Genomic DNA, 23896 nt, shown 5'->3' on the forward strand with positions numbered 1-23896 from the left:
CTGTACTGTAGGTTAAGTTGATGTGGTGTCAAGTTAATTGGGTGCCTAGGGTTTCCATTTAAGTTTCGTGGTGGTATAATACTTCCATCTAGTGGTGGATTTCAGCCTAACCTCCCAGGTAAGTTGCATCACACCAAGAGGACATTTACAGTTGTTCTGAACTCTGGTCCGTGGTAGTCATAGTATTTTTGGTTTTCCATCCTATCAGTACCCCATGTACTGCTTGTTATGTACCGGTATCCTAAAGTACCACTGGTACTACTAGTTTTCTATCCTACCAGTACCACTGGTACTATTGGTTTTCTCTACTACCAGTACCCCATATATTGCTGGTTTTCTATATTACCTTATCTGTTAACCTGATCTGTGAAGTGTTAAACCAAAAACTTGACTAATACTCTTATTGAATAGAAATTAGAAAGCAACACTTATTTGCACATTATTTGGACATACCGACATCAAAACATGGACTTACTGAAATGTTATGGCCAGTTTATAATAAGGAACTACTGAGGGGGCACTAATTGCAACTCTAACTCCATCTTATAATCTTCCAAAAGGTGCAATTCAATCATTCAATCACAGCATCACTAGCTAATAGCTATGCTTTTTTCTTAGTTTTCTCAACAAAATGTTCTAGTCAGGTAAAGGGGGTACTAGGTATCAGGGAAAGTGGGAACTGAAACCGACTATGTTTGAGAAATACTGAATTAAAAAACAACAGTACCAGGATATCTGGTAGGAAAGAATACTAGCAGCAGTGCAGGTAGGCTAGATAAAAAAATAGTATTGAGATCCCAAAGCAGCAGGGATTAGAACCACTGATGGAAACAGAACTACAAATTGAACAGACACAAGTTTAAGGCTACGAATAAAGAAACCATGAATTCCTAAAGTGAATAAAATAACACAGCCACCTTTTTATTTATTGCATTGATTAAACTCACTTATTTCCTTTATAAGACATAAGAATTGGACATTCTGCAAGCCTAGAGATCAATTATAGAAAACTCCTCAGAGCAACATAATTGGATTATCATACTTTATTTTTTATAGGGGAACCACAGGTACTTTAAAAGAGGTTATACAGCGCTGTACATACGGGAGGCGTATTGACAGACACGTCTTCTCCCATTAAATACTATTCTTTTAATTTTCTTATTATCTCAGAATGATACAGTGATACAATAAAAGCTTGTGTAACTGGTCCTGCAGCATTTTTTTTCTCCGATATGTTGTCAATGTGTTTTTATCGGGACTGTATTTTCTTATATCTTCTTTTTCCAAAAAAGGAAAATAAATGTTATGATCCAAAAAACATACAGCAGGCATAAAATGCCGAGCCTGCAATGCTGAATGACTCCCAATTCACTCACACAATAGAAAGAGAGAGAGAAAGAGAGAGAGAGGGGAAGAGAGATACAAGTTGCATGTTCTGAGGGGCGGTCATATTTGGAAACAGGCAGTGCATACATCAGTTCATAGCAGGGTGCAGAGATGCGCCAGATTTGGTGTTGCTTCCCTACTCTTTATGCTGCCCTAGCAATGACCTCCGACCCCTGGAAGGCTCATTTCCATAGCTGGGTGCTGAGGGTCTGACCAGAGGCTGCAGCAGCGGCCCAGCCTCCCATGGCCGAGGCAGGCTGACCAAAGGCCATCTGACCCCCTGCTCCATTCAGACTCATCCCTGACATCTGCTGGTTGATCTGACAAGGGTTGATCTGACAAAAGAGGAAATGATGTGGAGGGGAAGGGTGACAGATATAGAAAGAAAACTACATTAACACCAGCATAACTCAATGTACTGCCATAACTACAGCGGTAAAATGTATGGAAGGAATTCGATATTTTACAAATGCAAAGGAAAGTTTACACTTTACTGTAATGCAGCCTAAAACCAGGAAAAGACAAGACTTATGTCATATATTAAGATATCCAAAATCACAGACGATGATATATCGATATATTGCCAAGCCATAATTTATTCATTCATATACTCTGTGTTGATGGACTGTACATATAGCAATATTCAGTGGCGATGGACGTATAGCGATAGATAGATAGTACGTTCATATATTCACTGTACATTTAGATGTATTTATAGAGACCACACAAGCACTGATTAGATACACATATCTAGGGCCAGCAGCTTAGTATTTATATTCTTATTTATCTTGGTTTTGGTTCTTCTTGACTTTTACCAGTACCTCTCCTGTGTTTCATTCTCACTGCTGTTGCTGCTTTGACACCTGAATTTCCTCCTGGGAATTAATAAAGGTTTATCTTATCTTATTTTATTAGCCAAGCGGGAATCAATAAAGGTTTATAGTATCTTATTTTATTAGCCAGGCTTTCAGAGTCAAGTTGAAAAAGTATCTCCTTTCACTCAGTCATCTAGTCACAGAGGCAAGCACAAGCGGACACAGCTTTGATATGAGAGTTGCTCCGATTGTCAATTGTAGTGGTCCACCATCAGTTGCAGTGGCTTAAATGTTATTATAAGTAACCATTTATTTTGTTTGTCTTTTTATATTCTGCCATCGCTCTCCTTTTCTCTCTTTTTTTTTTTTACATCATCAGTAGTTCATTTTTGTGACTCATCATGCTTTTAGATGATTAGTCTTGTGATACCAGACAAAAGGAGATCTCAGCCTACCAAATTACCAATAATCTGGAGATTAAATGCAACATTCTTGTTACAACTAGAGCCACTAACAAACATAGGCCTACTGCTTTCATGTCACCAAAAGAGACAAGAAATGCCTTGACAACTTCTTCCCCACAGCTTACACAACTACAGCTGTCAGATACTTCACCAAAAACCCCAACCCATTTAGTTAAGTATAGTACTATAACTGCAACACCTTACCTGCCCCATGCTCCACTGTGCCTGTTGCCCAGGCTGGATTGCGTACATGCCCTGGGCAGGCAGCATGCCGGTGGGCATTGGCCCTCCATGTGGTCCCATCATCCTGGGTGCCATGCCCATCACTCCTGCTGCAGCGGGCGCATTACCCATGAAGCCATTGGGCATCGTCATACCGACCATCATGTTTGGTGGCATCATGGCTGCCCCACTCTGAGCCATCATGGCACCCATGACTGTGGTTGGTGGGGCTGTGCCCATACCAGGGTAAGCCTGGTAACCAGCTGTAGCCTGGACAGGAAACTGCATCTGCGATGGACCCATGAACATACCAGCTGCAGGAGGTAAGAGAAGAGATATGAAAGAAATACGGTTAGTTTACAAAGAAAAGTTTGCAACAAGAGAAAATAAGTTTAAGGGTGCAGTCACACCAAACTTTAACTCTGCCTATGCGGGCGGATTCTGTCAATGCTTTTAAATGGGAACATGGCGAAACATCAGCAAACTAGAAAAAGTGCTCCTCGGAGCACAGGTCTCCGCCAGGTCAGGTAGGTTATTGTGGCCTCCTGGTGGCGCTATAATAGGCCAATGTGAAAAGGCTGGCATTTCTTCTTAGGCCTTTCAATCGGACACTGCATTCATGATTTGAGGCATTTTGTTCCAAAAATGTGTTTTGCTAAATTAGACCTGCTGGTGGCGCTATAACAGGCCAATGTGAATGTGAAAAGGGGGGCATTTCTTCCTCGGCCTAGTGGGAATCTGCATGCAAAAGTTCACGGAGATTGCACACTGCGTTCATGTTTTGAGGTATTTTGTTCAAAACTGACCAATCCTGCAAACTTTGGAAGCCACTGTAAGCCAAATAGGATGGAATATGAAATATCGGACAGATCCATCAGAATCACATGACTATGGAGATGCAGTGTACCAATTTTTGGACAGAATCTGAAGGAATAATCTCATAAGTCGGCCTCCTGGTGGCGCTGTAAAAAGCAGATGTGAAACTAGAAAAAGTGCTCCTCGGAGCACAGGTCTCCGCCAGGTCAGGTAGGTTATTGTGGGGCAGCAATGTTTGGAATTAGCCAATCAGGATGGAATATGAAAAATTGGATGGAACCATCTTGATCACTTGACTATATGTGTACTGATTTGCATGATGTTTGAATTTGTAGGAGTAATATAAAAAAGAAAAGTGTTGCAAAATTGGCCTCATGGTGGCGCTATAATAGGGCAATGTTAAAAGGGTGGCATTTGTTCTTCAATGTAGTGCGAATGTGCGTGCAAAGTGTCGCAATCGGACGCTGCATTCATGATTTGTGGCATTTTGTTCAAAACGGGCCACTCCTGCAAACTTTAGATGTCAATGTTAGCCAATCAGGATGGAATATGAAAATTTTAAAAGATCCATCGTGATCACATCATCGTGATCACATGACTATAGAGATCAAGTGTACCGATGTGCGTGAAATTTGGATAAATTCTGAAGGCTTAATATCAAAGAATGTGTTTTACATAAGTCGGCCTCCTGGTGGCGCTATGAAAGGCATATGTGAAAAATGCAGGTCAGTTGTTTTTCCTTGGCCTCTAGGGAGTGTGCGTGCAAAGTTTCATGCAGATCGGTGCAGTTATAGTTAAAAACATAAATCGTCCATTTATAGCGCCACCATGAGGCTGATTTGAACATTTTCAAGTGGCATTTCTTCCTCGGCCTAGTGGGAATGTGCGTGTGAAATCTCACGGAAATCGCAAGCTGCGTTCATGATTTGAGGCATTTTGTTGAAAACGGAGCAATCCTGCAAACTTTGGAAGCCAACCTTAGCCAATCAGGATGAAATATGGAAAATTGGACAGATCTGTGTTGATCACATGACTATAGAGATACTGTGTACTGATTTGCGTGATGTTTGGATAAAATCTGTAGGAGTACTGTCAAGAAATGTGTTTTGCAAAAAGCGGCCTCCTGGTGGCGCTATAAAAGGCTAATTTGAAAAATTTGGGGCAGAGGTTCTGCTCTGGCATCCAGGGAGTGTGTGTGCACAGTTTCGTTGCGATCAAGCCAACGGTGCCGGAGATTAGCTGTACACAAAATGACAGAATGACGGACACACGGACGGACACACACACACACACACACACGGACGGACGGACAGGGGGCAAAACATACTCTCTCGCCATGCCTTTCGGCCTGGCGGAGACAAAAATGCAGTGCAGATGTTTTTCCAAAGTTTCACGCAGATCGGTGCAGTTATAGTTAAAAATGCAAATCGGCCAGTTATAGCGCCACCATGAGACTGATTTGAAAATTTTCAAGTGGCATTTCTTCCTCGGCCTAGTGGGAATGTGCGTGTGCAATTTTATGGAAATGGCAAGCTGCGTTCATGATTGGAGGCAGTTTGTTCAAAACGGACCAATCCTGCAAACTTTGGAAGCCAACATTAGCCAATGAGGATGCAATATGGGAAATCGGACAGATCCGGGTTGATCACATGACTATAGAGATACTGTGTACCGATTTGCATGATGTTTGGATAAAATCTGTAGGTGTAATGGGAAAAATGGGTTTTGCACAAATCGGCCTCCTGGTGGCGCTATGACAGGCCCATGTGAAAATTGTGGGGCAGAGGTTCTGAATTGGCATCCAGGGAGTGGGTGTGCACAGTTTCGCAGCGACCGGGCCAACGGTGCCGGAGATTAGCTGCTAACACACAGACAGGACACACGGACGGACGGACGGACGGACGGACGGACGGACGGACGGAGGGTAAAACATACTCTCTCGCCATGCCTTTCGGCCTGGCGGAGACAATTACACAAACTATCTGGATGGCTAGATAGCACTCCAGTAAGAGGACAAAATGTTGTTTTGTAATTCAAAATAAACCTACTTACAGTACCTAGATCACCTACAAGTACAAGGGGTCTAGTAGGTCCACTTTTTTCCAAAGCTCTCCAAATCTCTTCACCAAAAAAGCTCAAGCGAGCTTGTAGATCGGCTTTTTAAGCCAAACGTTTAAATCTGAATAGGGATGCTAGGGTTCAAGTGGTTAAGGGAAAACTCTTCGTCTGGTTGAGCTTTTTGAATGCTCACCTGTGGGTGTCTGTTGGGGCACACTGCTTGTTCCATATAAGGACAGGATGGAGTCCTTGGACAGAGGTTTCTTGGTTGTGTCCTCTGCCTTACTGTTGCTACTTTCACTGAACAGGTCCAGCTCTGCTTGGCCAGAGACGGTACTGGGGCCACCTGCTGGAGCTTGTGTTGGGGTGCTGGCAGGATCAGTGGTGCTAGCCTACAGAGTGGAAATGAGTAAATTAATGGAAAACAGGTTTTTAAGATGCAATTCAAGATTTATATTTCTGCATATAGCACACATGAAGCATGTGTGGTCGTTATTTACGTTGGCATGAACACATTTATCTTATGACTAAATGGCTATGTGAAGTCCACAAGATGGTCACATATTTTGGCAGGTCACCAATTTCACCTAACACTGCCAAAAAAAAGATACAAAATTCAAATAAAAGCATAAGTGAAATACTAATACAATAGAGGACAGCTTTTTAGCAGTGCACCAAGAAATGCCTATCTGTAGACAGAGGGTTTTCAGGCCAGTTTTAAAATAGTCAGTACACATTGCGATTCGTTATGAGGTACTGTAAACCATGTCTGCAAACTCAAACCAACTTCCTTTATAGGAAATGTATTAAACCTTTCAATACTTGAAAGCTAAACTTCCCTATTCCTTGTATTGTTCTGTAAACCTCTCAATTCTTGAAATCTAAACTTCCCTATTCCCTATCCTTCTATTGTTCAACACCAAGATAAATCCGGTAGCATTGTGTTGGCTTGAGAGTGGACTCGACCGTCTTCAAATCATGATTCAGTTCATGCGTTTTGAATAGACTTTCTGTGGGGTTTTTTTTTTACCTGAGAAAACTGAGCAGTGGATGATGAAACTGGGAGGGGATTGGACACCATGGGACCAAATATATCCAGGTCGTTGTTGTTCTGACTTGTGCTACTGCTGTTGTTAGTCGATACGGCTGCCGGTGCGTCTGCAACAAAAAGGAGGAGAATAAACTGGTTTTACAGGTGGGCCACATTAGCTTACATAACAAGAACACAATGTATCTGCAGTCTATCCTTGTTTTTACTCTAGTCACTCACTGGCTCTTTCTTGAATTGTACCATACCAAGGGTCAGGTAACAATTTGATGATTAATTTAGAAACCAGTTTACAGGCTCATCGATGGCATGGTGAAATTTTCCTTCTCAGCTTTCTGAACTATCCATCTCAATATAAATAAATACAAAAAAAGGGAGTGGATTATCCACCCTCATTGAAGAAAGAAATGGAGATGATTAAAAAGTATATTATTACAACACAGGTATCACTTTCCACAACTTCCGCAGTGTGGAAAACACAGCAAGAGGAGACTCACCGAGGCCTAGGAGGTTGACTGCCGGTTCTGAACTCTTCACAGGACTGATTTTAGGGACTGTCCGGGGCTCTTCACTCTACACAAACCCCAACACACAAATAATATAAACAAAAGGTTTTTTTAACAAAGAAAATGATAGAAGTGGTGTGGAGGTTAGTGACTAGAGTATAGTAATAACACCATACTTAATTAGGACAATTACTGAGTTAAAGCCGTTTACACTGGTGAAAAAGTATATATATATACAGCTTTAGCATTAAAACACTTGATTAAATGAATTAAAGCATCTATCAAATGGCATGTACAGTAGTTAGCCAATAATATTAAACAAAGTCATTACGGACCAAAGACAACTATTATACAGCAACATTGTGTAGACACATCCACACATTTCACTGTATCCTGTATTACAAAGCTTACTCCTGAAGCAAATTAAAGATATCATACAGGAATTTAGACAGAAGTGGATGCATCTGGTTTGTGTGACTTGCTGGTCTGCATACCTTGGAATAAGATGACAGCTTGGTTCCCCTGTCTACCTCCTTCTCTGTCTTGCTCTCCTTCTCTTTTGGCTAGACACACAGAAAATCAAGTCAACCGTTGGCTAAACCACACTAGAAAAAGTGGTATTCAACAAAGTCCCTTACATCGGCATTCATTGCTGAATTTCTCAACCGACCAAAGACATAAACAGTAACACTGCCGCACCGTCCTACTTTGGTTAACATCCTGTTCGTAACCTCAAGACTTTTTATCATTTAAAAATTGGTTTTAAATTTGCTGCAATCCATACTTTTTGGGGGAATAACACGTCATTTTAGGGAGTAAACGTTTATTTGGTCAAGTAGGACCACTACTGGTTGATTAGGAGGAGGTATATTGAATGAAATTCAAAGGGAAATATTCACCTGCACCTTCCCAGACAAGCTCTCCTTTATAGCTCAACAGTAGAAAATGTGGCATTCGCAAGGGGGACCCGGGTTTAAATCCCAAGTAGGTCGTGAAAGTTATGGATTACGGCTTTAAACTGATATAAACAGCTCACAGGCAGGATGTTACATGGGTTTTTACCCGTCTTCTAAGAACACTGTTGAAACCATCTATACATACACTGCCTCCATTGGTCACATTCTTGCTGTAGTATTTCTTCTTCTCATATTTATCCCTGATTAAGAACTCCACAGCTCTGAGGCTCAGAGTTGAGGAAAACAAACAGGCAGCTTAGTGGCAAAAACAAACAGAATAAGTACTGAATAAATGTGAGAAGGAAACTGAGAGAATGTGGTAGAAAAGAAAGAGTGAATAAAAGAAGAGAAAGTGAGTAGGAGCCAGAGAAGAGAGAAAGTCAGTAAGATGACATTAGTGTCATGTATGCCCATTACGACCTGAGGCCGATTCTACAAATGCCTGCTAAACCAGTAGTTCTCAAACTTTTTCATTTGAGAACCCCACAGTGAAGGATACTGGTCTGTCTGAGGCCTGCGAAAGCTCTCTGGAAGGTTGGCCTCGTAAAGCTGCCTGGCCCTGGTGTTCCCCATGTCCTGTATACTCTGTAGAACAGGGACAGAGAGTAAGGTTACGTAGAGGAAAGACCGTTTATAAGACAATTTAGTGTATCAATTATAAACCGTGATAATATCACAAACAAAAACTTTAAAAGCATCCTAATCAGGCATATTTTATCTGACAAACTCTTATTGCAAACACAGCTCAGTGGATTAATTAAAGATTTTTTTTGATTAAAATAATCAAAGTTCAATAGCTCAAAGTTCAATAGCTCTATATTCTGATAGTACTCATTGCTATAGAGTGTTTGTTCAGTAACAGGAATCTCCATGTCTCTCCAGCTCTTTATTAAACAGAAAATGCATTTTCAGGTCAGGATACCAATTTTATCCATTCAGGATAGAGAACTCAACCAGGATTCAGATTAAATAAGTGAAATTGGAAGTGATGACACAAATAAATGAGCACACCTGAAAATGTATTTTCTGTTCATTAAAGAGCTGGAGAGACAGGGAGACAGACCCCTGTTACTGAACAAACTCCTCTATAGCAATGATTACTACCAGAATACAGTGCTTTAACCTTTTAACAAAATACTTCTTGTTTTAACCAGAAGAAGTCTATCCATAAAATATATTTTTCAGTGAATATCTTAGTTAGTTGTTCTTGTGAAGTAATTTAGATATTATTTGGTGAAGATTATAAAGATTGCTACAGTATGTTCATTTAAAGACAAGCCTACTGTAAACTGGCCAATGCCGTGCCTAAATAGATTCCCTATAAAACAGATCAACATGGGAGCATATTGAAAGCATGCACTGTGCAATGATTAAAATATACAAAATGAAGCATCCAAATATTGAAATTATGTTTGAATAGCAGCCCGTCAAACAAGCATGCAAAAAAAAAATGAATATTTGGGGGCAGCCCTATACCAATTAACATCTTATGTGAATAAAACAAGTACGTGGGTCAGGTAGCAGTCCCACCTGAATTTGTTCTGCGGTCCATTGGTCCAGGTTGACTGACTTGACTCGGGATATGTGCACCCCCAAATTCCTGTGAATGCCGGCACACCGGATACAGACGAACACACCAAGATTCCAAGACGCCCATCTTGGACCTGGAAATAGGACAAGATCACTTCATTATGCTCCATGGTGTGTGTTGCTCAAGTGTGCTGATCCCATAGTCTACTCTTGCCCCTTTCGGAACGCTGTATACCTTTTTTGGGATTTGGGATGACCAATACAGTCATCCCAAATACAAAAAAGGTATCCAGTTTCCTAGGGCATTGTGGGCATCACTTCCTGTCAATTTGATCAGGTTTCAGTGATCAAATCGACATGAAGTGATGCCCACAATGCCCTAGGAAACTTGTGGATACAGGGTTCCGAAAGGGGCTACGCTCCCCATAGTCCTGAGTTCAAATCAGCACTTGTCCACCATCTACATTTAATTCTGTTCCATGTCTCTTTCCACTGTTCTATTTTAAAAAAAAAAGCATTGCCTTACACAACATGATCTTTAAAATAATTGGATCTGAGTAGGGATGGACAGTACAGGGGAGTGTAAGGAAGGGAGGTGAGAATAAGGTAGAGAAGAGAGGGAGTGGTGGAGGATGGTAGCCTGGTAAACCCTCCCTCCGGAAATCTCATTTCTATTTGATTCAAATAGAAATGAGATTTCCGGAGGGAGGGTTTACCAGGCTAGGAGGATGGTGGTTGCAAGTAAACATGCATGAGCTTGCACTGACTGTCAGTGTCACACCTGCCAAGGTAAAAAGCTGCATTCCTCACCAATGATATGCAGTTAATAGATCCGTTAAGGTTATATTAGCCTCGGATCAAGACTATCATAGATGTATTTTATCGAGTCTGACTTTTACTTTAAAATACATCTATGATAGTCTTCTTGATCCAAGGCTAGGGTTGTATGTTAGTGTGCTTTAAGATGTGTATATTATACATCTTTATCTACATATGTATAACCAGACCACAGACATTTAGATCAGGGCGTGGGTTAGAAAACGCCCCGTCTGTGTGTAGATATTGCTAGAGCTTTAGTCAAAGTTAGCCACCTAGCTACTTATGCGAAGCTAAAGGGGGAAGAAGGTTGTCAGCTGACTTTTCCTGAGCCATCTACCACTGTTGCCAGATTTTGAGAGAGAAGTAAGCAGCCAGGTCTATGAAAACAAGCCCAAAAGAAGCGACTACAGGCTACATGAGGACTTTAAACCTATATACAGTACATTGGCTATTTGCAAATAGCCAATCTACAAGCTCACAACGCATAGATCTGGTACTTAGAAAAATATCTTGAAAATAAAAAGTGAAATAATATTTGAAATATATTAGGGGAATATTTTCAGATGGGGGGGGGGGGGGGTCTGCGGAGAAATACATTAATTTGGGGCGTCCTTGACATGCAAATGGTTGGGGACATTATTTTAAAATATAATATACAAAATACATACAGATTAAAAACAAGCCCAAAAAAACGCAACCACCAATATTTACAAGCAACGTTACAGGACGAACAAGCCCGCTTATAACAAGAGGACATGGCAACATTGCCATCTACCTAAATGAGTTAGCCCGTTTTAGCTTAGCTTAAACAGTTGAAATAGAAACTATCAAATTGACTTGAAACAAGAAGTGACCGGTTGTGAATTATCCTATATATCAGTACCTTTGGCCTCGCAGTCGGCGCAGTATTTGTTGTCGTCCTCCCTCAGCATTTTGGACAGGATGGCCTGGTGCTGCTCGTTGAGTTTCAGGGCCTTCTCCCTCTCCGAGCGGGTCGTCATTGTTGCGGCTTTATTTTGTTAATCTTAAGTTTAAGGGGGTTTATCTACTTGAAATACTCGTGAGTCGTAACAACTTTCTCATTTGAGATCATAATCGAGAGGCGAGAAGAATTCCTTCCGAGAAACTGGTGGACGAAAAAACACCCGGAACCGGAATCCTCTCTCCGCCCACTGGAATTCTTGACAGTGTTGCCATGTTTTGTGACAGAAATAAGCAAGCAGGTCTAGGAAAACAACATGAGCGCTACATAAATCGATCTGAAAATACTAAATAGCAGATCTACAATCTCACAACGCGTCACATAACGACGCGTTGTGAGCTTGTAGATCGGCTTTTTTCAAAACTCTTGAAATAAAATGTGGAATATTTGGAATATCTTTTGAAACATTCTATCAACACAAATGCTCCCTGAGCGGCTTAAAACATTTATGAAAATATTTGGGTACCAAATAAATAATTACAACATTTGGAAGCAAGCCTAAATAAGCAACTACACGTATATTTGTCTGTCATTTGTATATTTGTCTGTCATTAATATGTTTCGATGAATTGAGTACCAAGGACCCCAATGGAAACAAGCCATAGTAGTAATGGAGTAAAGGAGTGCAAACCCCTACTCACTTTCAAAACTGCCCTAAAGATACACCTTCAGGAGGCTGCAATTCGAAAATGGCCCCTGTCTAAGTCTTAACCTACCCCCCCCCCCCCCTATTTATTTTCTTCTCTTGTAGATTTTTTCCCCCCACTCTTCATACCAGTAACCTGTAAGCTGATTGTATGACATTCTGTATAGTAGTTGTGTATATCTGTCTGTCTCTTATATGTCATCATGATTTGTGTGCATGGGGATCTCATCTTAAACAAGCTCAGTGCTTAATGAGTCTCCCAGTTTAGTAGACCTTGTATTGTGATTTTTTTGTACTTCCATGTACTGATGTTCTCATGTCTTACTAAATAAAGTACATCAATCAATCAATAGGCTTTCTTAGGTTTAAAATCCTCTTAGCAGACCTTGTATTGAACTGTACTTTCCTGTGCTTTTTTTTGCAAACTGCTAATAAAGTATTCAATCAATCACGTAAGAAACCAGCACAAAAAAACGCAACTACCATTTTTTACAAACAACTTTACAGAAAAAGAAGCTTATAAGCCGACATGGCAACTCTGATTCTTGAGCTGAGACGGGCTCCTGTGATTGGACGAGTGAATGTGACGCTTATATGTGACGCGTCAGTTTATAAACTTATGCAGATATCAATTATTTTTCTTATTTCATGCATCAAATGTGTATCAACATGTTCTGTTGTTGATAATGTCCTTATTGAAATGCATGATATAATGCATTCTAATGATGTTTCTATCAGTAGTGTAAAGTAACGAAGTACATTTACTCAAATACTTTACTTAAGTACAATTTGAGGTATGTTTTACTTTACTGGAGACAGTATTTCCGATTTTCAATACTTTCACTTCTACTCCACTACATGATCTCAGAGGCAAATATTGTGCTTTTACTCCACTACAATTATTTGAAAACTTTAGTTACTTTGCAGATATAAATTATTCTATTATAAAACATACATTAACCACTTCAGTCCTATTTTATACATAGGCTACAAACTGTTAATAAAGTATTCAATCAATCAATCAAATCAATCAAAAGATCAGAGGCCGCCTGACCAGCTCAGTTTGGCCTTCTGCCCCTTAAAACATCATATGCCCATGAGGCCAAAGTGACACTTAAACACTACTGTCTTTTGTTGAGAATCTGGAGTTTTAACTCCTCCATCCCATCTTTCTTCAAACAAATACAGTGACTCTGATTAGTCCAGGGCTGCGGCTGCGGACTCTGCAAATTCTTGGAAAATATTGGAAATGTGTAAATACCAAGACATTACTTTGTGAAATCTAACAGCTTATTTATTTCATTTAGCCTATAGCTATAGTTGTCTCCGCCAGGCCAAAAGCGTGGCTGAGACTATGTTTTGCCACCTGTCCGTCCGTCCGTGGACAGATTTTTATTTTATTTTTTATAATATATAATATATATATATATATATATATATTTATAGGGGTTGTATTGTGCATTGTATTTATGCCTGTCACAAGATCACTTATTGCCATATTTCTGTGATAACCAGTGCATCGATTGATGTAGCGTGCCTGCTGGGTCAGGTGACCTGTCAGGTGTTGTCTTTGCTCAGTGAGTGTTTCATTGTCTGAGGAAGAGCTTGTAAGCTAAAACAAAATCACTTGTGGAGCATGAGCTAGTGTACAGTTAATTTTCCTTTATTCCATTAAAAAACTAGCTTTTAAGAAAATATTCCTGTAAAAAATAAAATAAAATAAAAACAGGGCGCAGATGGCGGAGTGGTTAAGGCTCAAAGCATACCATGAGTCCCGGGTTCGATTCACTTCCCAACTCTGTCCCCGTTTCCAGTCAATCTCTACTGTACTAAAAAGGACTCCAGTCTGATTTTGGAATTGTCCTCTGGATGCCTAACTGCGATGCCGTATCGAAGCAGTATCTCGATGTATGCCGGCCAGAAGCTCTCATCAATTGTCACATAGGGGTCATGTGTTCTCTGGAGAGCCTTGTTCATCAAACGCTGGGGAGGAGTAGTGAAGAGAGGGAAAATGTGTCAAGTCAGAATTCAAATTCATGGTTTAGGTATTAAGTTGAGGCTATTGTAATATACATTCAGTGAAAATAGCAGATCTTCAAGCTCTCAGTGCATCGCCACACGTTGTGAGCATGTAGATAGGCTATTTTTTGATTTGGTGTCGGGGGGAAAAGGAGTGGACCAAGTATAGAGCCCTGGGATACTCTGGTCAACTAAGTATATAGGGTCTCATTCACCAATATTCTTCGTACGTTTCTCTTATGAAATGTAGAACATCAAAACCTACCTCCAAAATTGTTGCGAGTGCAAGTAGATCTGGCTGTGGAACCATATGGAAAACAGAAAGAGATCCATTTAGCCACATACAGTATTGGTAATGGAAACACAGACAACTAAGTTCATTTTCAATTGGTAGACCTTATATTGCATTCACTTTCTTGTGAATTTGCTGAACGTATAGCATACGTACGTACTGTATATATTGCCCAACACTATCCCACTGTACTGAACATGAGGTCAGTATGTTCTTTATGCTGCATATTAATATTACATTACAACTTACAAAACGTTTCTGTGTTGAATGGGCTACAGTGGTACTTTATAACATTACATATTTGTCAAATGTATGACAAATACATATCATGGACAAAACTATAAACCCGATTATGACGATGAATACTGTCTTGATTTTGGTCAATTAATTGTTATTGCATTTTTCAAAAGAAGGCAAATTAAATAAAACATTTTCATGCCAATATTCTATACATATTGGCACTTTGTGAATAATACACCATATACTTATTACATAGGTTTTGTTAACTGTATTGTTCTGTACAGTCCAATTCACTGCACCAATGTCACCTAGACAAGTTCCAGTGCACTTTTTGTGTGCCAGTTAGTTGTATCCTGTGTTTTCAACACACCTCATCCTCTGGTAATGGGAAGTGTTCCTCCACTACGTTCATAATTATCTCCAACAGCTTCTCATGGTGCTCGCTCAATTTCTTAATCTTGTCATTGAGGTTCAGCATGCGTCTGTGGATTACATGCACATGCACAGTTTTTGTACACACACACACATATGCACAGGCACATATGCACAAATACAAAAGGGAGAGAGATACAAAAAGCTACATCAAAAATGCATGCTTGCATACAGAAATGTTCCTTAAAACTGGCCTAATAGCATTGCTAGCTAAAAACAAGGAGGTAAACAGTAGACACCTGTGTAAAAAAGGGACCAGAAGACCTACTTTTTTGAGGATCGAGACTCTTTCTCCATTCTTATTTGAATAGTATGAGCACCAGCAGCAGTATACACCTCATGTTTCTCCTCCAGCGACTTTTGTTCACTGGAAAAACAAAAGAATGTATTATTATTATTGTCATCATTACTATTAATACTATAATTACTACACTGGAGGGTTTTCATTAATAGCAAACAAATAAAATAAACTGATATTTGACAAGTTACCGTTTACACGTTTCTAACAAAGTCGCTCTCTTGGCTTTGTTCCATGAAAGGACCATCTCGAACTCTGAGCACTGCTTCTGCATCTGAGGCAAACAGAGGGAAAGACTGGGTCACGTAAAATAAAACAATGCAGTCAACTGTCCAAGGTGTGGCCGAGACAATGTTTTCGCCCCCTGTCCATCTGTGTGTGCATCATTGGCCCCAATCGACGTGAATCTGTGCACACCCTCCCTGGAAGCCGAAGCAGAACCTCTGTCAAAAATGTTCCACTCCTACAGATTTTGTCTAAACATCACGCAAATCGGTACACAGTATCTCTATAGTCATGTGATCAAGACAGATCTGTCCGATTTTTCATATTCCATCCTGATTGGCTAAGATTGGCTTCCAAAGTTTGCAGGATTGGCCCGTTTTGAACAAAATGCTCAAATCATGAACGCAGTGTCTGATTGCTGTGAAACGTTGCTGGCCCACAATAAGTTACCTGCCCTGGTGGGAGACCTGTGCTCCAAGGAGCACATTTTTCTAGTTCTTTGCCTGGTAATTGGTAAACCATCTCAGACGCATGAATTCACATTATCATGTGTGTAGGAGCCAAATGGGGTTTTATATTTGTATTTGTGCACTGGATTGGATTATTGATATGTGATAGATGTAGGCACCGCATTGGCACTTTGGTGGTGGGAGTGTCTCTGTGGGTGGCCTCAAGCGGTTACAAGTAATGGTCCTCACCTGCTCACCTGGAGGCTGGTTTGACCGTGGGGGTAGGGTGAGCTGGGAGAGATAATTTTTGTAGACCACATTTTCTATTTCTTTGCACAGATTTATGTATACAGATTTATTGGAAGTTTGTATTGTAATACTTGGTGATACTGAAGTAATTTTAAACTTGAGCTTTCGTTTGGACGCGAGTCCTTTTAGTTTGTGCATCTCCCAGGCTTAGCCTGCTGGCTGATAATTCTTTTGGGGCTTGCTATCAGCCCCAAGCGCTGGGTGGGCGTTTTGCAGAAACCAAAAAGTGGAAAGGCCAATCAGCGTCTGTGCTCAGGGCCCTGTGATTGACAGACGGTGATTGGCTCTTCCACATTTTGGTTTCTGCATAACGCCCAGATCACAGAAGTGTTTTTCCCATTCAAAATCCCATAGATGTGTTTTTTAAATCATGTAAGAACTGTGTTAATAAATAAAACAAGGTACATCACCTGGTACGTCTCACCTCCCTCACCACACCCCCTCCCATCTTCCATACCAAGCAATTCCTTCCCGATAGCCCTAACATACCCAGTTTGTCACACCACAGAATAATGTGTTATTAACCTAAAATATTGCCAAGTTGCAAAAATGTATCTCTATGTTGATTTCCCATGATGCACTTGGGCACACTGTTGTTTAAGCCGTTATTTGAATATGGGAATGCGTTGGGGGATTATGTTGTGAGACTTTATGTTTAGTGTTGTGTAATGGTGTTCATTTGGTGATTTATGTTAAGTATTTTGGTGTAACACCATGGGCCCTAACTTCCACCTGGCGCAATACGGCACAAATGGGCAGCGCAATTGTCATTACTGTCTTCCGACAGAAGTAGTTGTAATTTTTGTACCTGGTGCCCCCATCGATAGCAAATGATCTAGCGAGTATTTAGTGTCAATGGATGGGTGTTTTGGTCTTGTGAGAGAATGTTTAAGCCTGAGAATTGTAGTCAATTTGTAGGTGGCCCTTCATTTTCTTACTCTTTGGATAAATGATTACCTTTTCACCTCAGTTGATGCTTTATACCCATATACGGGTAAAATCGCCAGGCAAATCTTTTATTTTTGGAACACAGTTCTTATATGATGTGATGTTAAAAGTCTATGGGATTTTGAATGGGAAAAACACTTCTTTTATGACGTCCGATTTCAGAAGAACACAATGCTGTGGAAAAGAAAAAAGTCTCTCGCAGTATTTGAGCCAAGGACAACAGGGATGCATGTGGTTCCAGAGGATAACATCTTAAATTATGTATGTTTTTGTTATTATTGTCAATATAGCCTACGAAAGACGGCATTCTAAAAATAACTTTCTCCTACGTACAATTATAATAATGATTCATGATCTAGCCAACACCGCTCATGTCCTTAAATCATAGAAAGAAAAAAGCACTAGTGCTCTGTTAACTAAACAATTAGCACAATATGTAAAATTATGATGTTCCCTCTGTTCTACATACAAATACCATTAGGGTTTGTGGGAGATGCTTCTGAACATTTTCATATTCTAGTGCTAGTTTGACCAAAATCAAATACTTTTCCCCCCATCTTAATATTTAATATTTATTATTACTTTAGGGCTTGACTTTTAGGGTTATGCCAGATTTATACTTGTTTGTGTGTCATGTACAGTATTGCACTGAAAATAGTGGATCTACAGGTGAGCTTGTAGATCTGATATTTTCAGTGTTTGACACTGGCACGCAACCAAGTATAATAATCACCCTTAAGATAAAGCCAACAGAAAGACATGTTGACTGTTGAGCCGTACTGCTTGGGTCAGCATAATTCATTATTGCGATCATCACAGGGATTAATTATGCTGCCCTCATCCTTTAACACTATACTATTGAAAGCAAATCAATACAGTTTGCCAAGATGCTGTACATCCATCTAACACTTTACACACAGGTATAGAAATAGCCATAAACATGCACAAGTGAGGATATTGTGGCTTTACTTTACCTCTTCTTTTCCAGCTTGGAGTAAAACTTCAGGATTTCTTGATGACACTGGTTGAACATGCAGATAGAGTAAAAGCAAAAAGTAGTCTTAACCATAATTTAATTGACAGATAATGACTGTACATTGTTAATGGGTCATTCTGGCGACAATACATTACATAGAATACTGTATGTACAGTTTTGCATCTGCCTTCACTGTAAAAAATAGTGTTCATTTAATATTTGGTTTAAATGTGTTGCCATGACTTGTAGACCACTAGAGCCGGCCCCCTGGCCGCGCACGGGGCTCTAGTGAGGGCCCGCTTATTTTGGGGTTACAAAATCGTGGGATAAAAAAAAAAAAAAAAAAAGATACATGGGGACCCCCTGGGAGTCTTGGGACCCCCGCAAAACATTGCGGACCCATTCGGACCCTCGCGAAACATCGGACCTTCGGCTGGCTTTTGTTTTTTCATGAAGCTGGTTGCTCGTTTTTGGCGCACAATCTGGCAACACTGACCTGGTTGCTTGTTTCTCCAAAGTTTCTGTCCCTCCCTCTCTCTCTTTCCATCTCCCCCCACACACGCACACAGCTCCTTCGTGTCATGTCAGAGGTGCCCCGAGTACTTTTTTTCCACTTTGGAGGAATGGAGGCAAATGCGCCGTCCGGAGGAAAATTCACACGTCTTTGAGCCCCGGTAGGTTTCGCTCGGCGGTGCCCACGCTAAAGGGAACGAAAGGGTGTCCCCGTAATTTGGTCAGTTTGTGCTGGCCGCAATTAATTATACTCCGAGGAGGCAAATGTGTGGTGAGCAATGAAAAGTAGCCTACGCCACCCGTAAATTAATCGCGCACGTTGTGGCTTGTGTTGTTAGTGACATGTGATATGTTGTTGTTGTGTTTAGTGCGAAACAATGAGACGGGAAATGATAACGGAAGTGAATGAGGGAATGATAACGGAAGACGGGACTTTTCTCTAATGTAATATAGGATAAACCAAGCTGTATGCTATTATTTCAATTAATTGTATAAAGACTAATGAGTAGGATTTGTCATTTGCGGTTTGTAAAAACAACATTCAAAGTTGGCCCCTGCTGTGAATACATACACAACGTTGTCGGGGAGAAATCATGTATCTCCATATTTCTTTTTCATAATGCCCCATTTTATACTTTGCCATATGACAGTGTCGTGCAAAGTTAGCTTCTAGATCTGTTATTTAGATTGTAATTTTGCCCAAAATAGACACCAGGTTAAAAGGTGATTAAGTCTGTATGTGGGTTTTAAAGATTTAATTTTTTGTGGCATTTTCATGCTTTATTAGGATAGTTACTGTTACAGTGACACAGAAACCCAGGAAACAAGGAGAGAGATGGGGAAGGACATGCAGCAAGGTTGGATTCTAACCCGGGCCGACTGTGCAAGGACTGAGCCTTAATGGTATGCGCTCTACCAGGTGAGCCACCCCAGTCTGTGGGTTTTATAAATATTAACCAATGAAAACCATCCACTGGAATACAGTTCCTTATTTTCCTGAAAAGTATGTTTTGGACAAACAAGGCTTTAATCACAGTACTTACATTTTGGCGCTGAATTGAGAAACATCGACAATTCACTTTCTGTCGATATCAGTCTGTTCACTGACTGGAGATTAAAACAAAAATAGCATATATTAGTAGATCATTTAAAAAAATATATTTTCTTCTGTTTTTCCTGAGATGCATATAGTTTGTGTATGACATGTACTAGAGTTTGAGTTTACGGCATGGCTTCACGCGTCGTCTATGACGTATCTACAGAATGATTCAACATGCTTGGAAGGTTTCAGTCTGATCCCATCCAAGCCCCATTGACATCCATTATAAATTTTAAAGTAAATATACTGTACATTGAAAAAATTGTGGAGGTACTAAGTTTGCGCGATTACCTCCAGATAAATACACTGGCAGACACACACACACACACAGCCTCCTACAGAACCACGCCGTAAAACACATGAAACAATTACATTAAAAAATTTAAAAAAAGATATATACATAAACGTTTTTGACTGTCTAAGGAAAAATATGAATCATGAATTAAAAAACATGGTCATTTGCACACCTGCATATTGTGTGCAACAGGTGTTGCAGGATGTGGTCAACCCATCATGTGCAAAAGTCACACCTATAGAAGGACATGAGCCCCACCTACATTTAAACGTAACCGAATCTCATATTTGAAGAAATAGTAGACGACCAACATCTTTTTTTTCGAGGTTGTGCCTATAAGCCTTGACCAGCGCTTTGCTGCAAAGCACAACCCTAAGTGATTATCATGATCTCACCTCAGGCAGGCTCTCCGTTTCAAACGACACAATTTCATCCTGGAGCTGAAAAATAAAAACATACCAATTATCACTAATTATATGTGCCTATGGTAGATTATGGTGTATATTTAATGCTTTTCTTATATTCAAGGCATTGTAGGCTCTATAGATGGCTATGTTGGCCAGTCTGACACAGACCATCTGCCCACCACTTTGCTCCAGAACATATGTTGAAATCTACTAGGTGACCCCATGACCTATCTTCACCCTCAAGCAAAATATCAACTTTTCACACAATAAATAATAATCAATTATCTATCAGATTCCAGGAAGAAGCCTACTGAGGAGGAGGGAGCAGAGTCTAAACCAAGTATTCTACTTACCCTAAGCCTATATATGCATAAAAAAAGCATTTTACTGAGCAGTCAGGTGATTTAGAAAGTAAGTACATATATACTATATGTATGTCCACGCTATTGTTATAGAAAGCAGAAATGCCTTGAAGAAATTGCCATCTTTCAGACATCCATTTACCAATTCAAGCTCTGCAAACTGCTTTTCACAGTTGTCCCGCAATTCTGTCTGTGCGGCCTCAGAGAGATTGGTGTAGGGGGTCAAAACGGGATCGACATTCATCGCAGCCTGGTCAGGATTCATCACCTCTGCCTGAATAGATGAGAACAGCAGTCAGTGTTGCTCACAATTTTAAATCACCTAATACAGACATTTAATTAGACACTGGGTAAGTTGAACAGGGATCTCTCACATCTCAGTACTGTAATAGGCTGACAAGAAGACAAGGGGCAACAATGCGGGGTTGACTCGAGTGCTGTGTTTGGCTGCTGGCTTTTGTATGTCCGTGATGACAGATGTATGGTCTTATTGTTTGGGTTATATCTAGCCAATAGTCCAAGTTGAAAAGTTGAGGTCAAATAGCTCCTGCCCTCACCACACGTTTACATACGTGGCTATGCGGCTAGCTAAATACTCCTCTAAAAAAAGCAGCCAAGACAGGAGCTGAACTTGACATCTTTAATAGAAGCTGTGTGAAAAACTATGAAAGAAAATAAAGAAAGAGCATGTGTACAGTCCACATAAGGTTACACAATTTGCATGAACATTAAACAAATGAGCATTATTATCAAACAAATGAAGGTAAACTGATCAAATATTAATTATCACTATAGCAATGCAGCTGATATGACAATGAAGCTGACATAATCTACACAATAACAGTGAGGAAGGGACAGACATAGTCAGTAATAAGTACTATGCACACACAGGTAAATCAATCAATCAATCAATCACAAACACAGGTAAATCTATCTATCTATCTATCTATCTATCCATCCATCCACCCATCCATCCAAGCCAGGAAAATCAGATGAGACTGAGAGCTGTGGACAAACCACTATACATGACTGAAAAACCTACATAGTAAAATATTCAGGGTTCATTTATGCATTTATAACTCGTACAAGAGCGCACAAATGTAACCAAGTGGACCCTTCCGAGAAACATGTTAAGCTCGGAGTGAAAACGAAAAATAACACAGAGTGTTTCACTGCATGTGTAGTGTCAGTGTGTGTGGAGGAATAAACTAGAACACCAAACCGTTTTCAGTTAGTGTAGTAGGATAGAGAGCAGCAGCCAGCACATAAACAAGGAAGCTCAAAAACGTACAAAGAGAAGTTTGGCATGGATAGTTAATAAGAAGAAGTAGGAAGTAGAAAAACCTTCATATAGGAAAGATGAGGTAGGAAAACCTCCAGAAAGAGGTAGAGGAGGGATAGCTTGACAAACAAAGCACTCCTAACACAGAGTCACAGGCAGCCAGGGTGTAAAACAACACTGGATGTATGTACCAACAACTTTGGTGTATGGAGCAAATAGCCCATGAATCAGGTGAGGCTAACCATAAATGATGCTAATATCGAGAAGATCAGAGAGGAGGGATCTTGACTACTGACTAGTTCTAGCCTTGGATCAAGACTAATCATAGATGTATTTGATCGATATTAGACTTGTGATATTAGCCACTTAATCACTAGTCTAGACTTGAATTCAATTGGCTCTGTATTTTCTTGGACCGCTTTTTCCCCCCGTCTTCTACAACACATCTCTTCACAAAACATAGCCGATGTACAAGCTCACAGCTAGTAGAACGGCTATTGTTTAGCTAATGTTCCCCTCTGTATGTTGTGGATGCTAGCTAGCTAACTAACTTAGCCTAGAAGCCTCGCACACGAGTTGTTGTTTACAAATATGTCGACCTGTGCGGATCGCGAGCAGCAGATAGCAGTCAGGAAGGATTCCGAAGGAATGAAACAATACAACCATGTTGGAACACTCGTATTGGGTGTTCACAGTCAGACTAAAGCTACGTTAAGAGCTAAACAAAAAAGGTCATTGTTCACTTACCATGATGAAGACTGAAACATTGGCTTAAGTTGGTAAATGCTGAGTGCTGCTGTGAAAAAGGCTACATTGACACGATTTTGGCCATGATGTTATTCATCAGAATTACTATTCACATATTTAGCTGGCAGAGTTTCACCGCAGCGGACACACACAACGATTCATTTTCAAAACCGTAACTACCGCCCAACAACACCAACATTGATGACGTCAGGTTACGCGCTTCAAGGGACGGTGCGAAATGTGTTGTAGAACCCCAACACTGCGCGCGACTGCGCAGCATGCGCAAACATGTTTAGTAACACAGTGGTTCTGAATTAAAGTGGGGTCCGGGGACCCCCAGGGACAGGGGTCCTTGATGGGGTTCCAGAAGGTCTCCATTATTAAGTTAATATAGCATCAAAACCAGTTTTACAAATTAACCCTATATATTCGGGAATTCGGCTATTTGAAATTAGCTGATCTGATCTACAAGCTCACAATGCATGGCATTACAACGTAAGCTTGTAGATCTGCTATTTTCTAAACAATCTCGAGAAAAAAAAGAGAAAAATTAGATTTTTTTTTTTAAATAACAAAAATCATGTATGGGGACCCTAGCACAAAATATTTTCTGATGGGGGTCCGCGGCCAAATACATTAATTAGGTGGACAAGACGCTTGAGAGCAACTGAAAGCAGTCTACAGTGCCAGTGTCCTTGGCAGTGGTATAGCCTCTCAGGAACTTATTAGACAATATGAAAGGGCTTTTAGAGGAA

The 23896-nt window shown here is 40.3% G+C and overlaps 2 protein-coding genes across 3 annotated transcripts; both read right to left on the reverse strand.

Annotated features, from left to right (window-relative positions):
- Positions 1 to 896: 896 nt before the first annotated feature.
- LOC308076701 (stromal membrane-associated protein 1-like) lies at positions 897 to 11795 on the reverse strand. The gene is made up of 10 exons (XM_080417132.1): positions 11504 to 11795; positions 9802 to 9935; positions 8771 to 8856; positions 8417 to 8492; positions 7810 to 7878; positions 7307 to 7382; positions 6792 to 6919; positions 5955 to 6153; positions 2870 to 3201; positions 897 to 1721 (listed from the first exon to the last, which is right to left on the reverse strand). Exons 1-10 carry the CDS (start codon positions 11619 to 11621, stop codon positions 1569 to 1571), a joined length of 1371 nt encoding a protein of 456 aa, XP_080273258.1. The 5' UTR covers positions 11622 to 11795; the 3' UTR covers positions 897 to 1568.
- Positions 11796 to 13890: 2095 nt separating this feature from the next.
- On the reverse strand, positions 13891 to 23327 carry cenpk (centromere protein K). Of its 2 annotated transcripts, none has more exons than XM_080453064.1 (10): positions 23142 to 23327; positions 21255 to 21386; positions 20739 to 20783; positions 19993 to 20056; positions 18435 to 18481; positions 15721 to 15803; positions 15500 to 15598; positions 15170 to 15281; positions 14533 to 14565; positions 13891 to 14231 (listed from the first exon to the last, which is right to left on the reverse strand). In XM_080453064.1, exons 1-10 carry the CDS (start codon positions 23142 to 23144, stop codon positions 14070 to 14072), a joined length of 780 nt encoding a protein of 259 aa, XP_080309190.1. In that variant the 5' UTR covers positions 23145 to 23327; the 3' UTR covers positions 13891 to 14069. The 2 variants fall into 2 exon arrangements, with proteins under 2 accessions (XP_080309190.1, XP_080309191.1); XM_080453065.1 differs by having other exon boundaries at positions 21255 to 21382; positions 23138 to 23327.
- Between the last annotated feature and the right edge of the window lie 569 nt (positions 23328 to 23896).

The sequence above is a fragment of the Gymnoscopelus braueri genome, assembly GCF_963280865.1.
Source record: "Gymnoscopelus braueri genome assembly, chromosome: 2".
Classification (NCBI taxonomy): Eukaryota; Metazoa; Chordata; class Actinopteri; order Myctophiformes; family Myctophidae; genus Gymnoscopelus; species Gymnoscopelus braueri.

Excerpts from the sequence above, each read along its gene's own strand:
- LOC308076701 (XM_080417132.1), bottom strand. The coding sequence starts at position 11,621 with ATGACGACCCGCTCGGAGAGGGAGAAGGCCCTGAAACTCAACGAGCAG. Across the intron at positions 9,936-11,503 it reads CGCCGACTGCGAGGCCAAAG|GTCCAAGATGGGCGTCTTGG; the intron begins GTACTGATATAT and ends TCCTATTTCCAG. Across the intron at positions 6,154-6,791 it reads CCACTGCTCAGTTTTCTCAG|GCTAGCACCACTGATCCTGC; the intron begins GTAAAAAAAAAA and ends TCCACTCTGTAG.
- cenpk (XM_080453064.1), bottom strand. Across the intron at positions 15,599-15,720 it reads TTGTTAGAAACGTGTAAACG|TGAACAAAAGTCGCTGGAGG; the intron begins GTAACTTGTCAA and ends TTGTTTTTCCAG. Across the intron at positions 14,566-15,169 it reads TCCCATTACCAGAGGATGAG|CCAGATCTACTTGCACTCGC; the intron begins GTGTGTTGAAAA and ends ATGGTTCCACAG.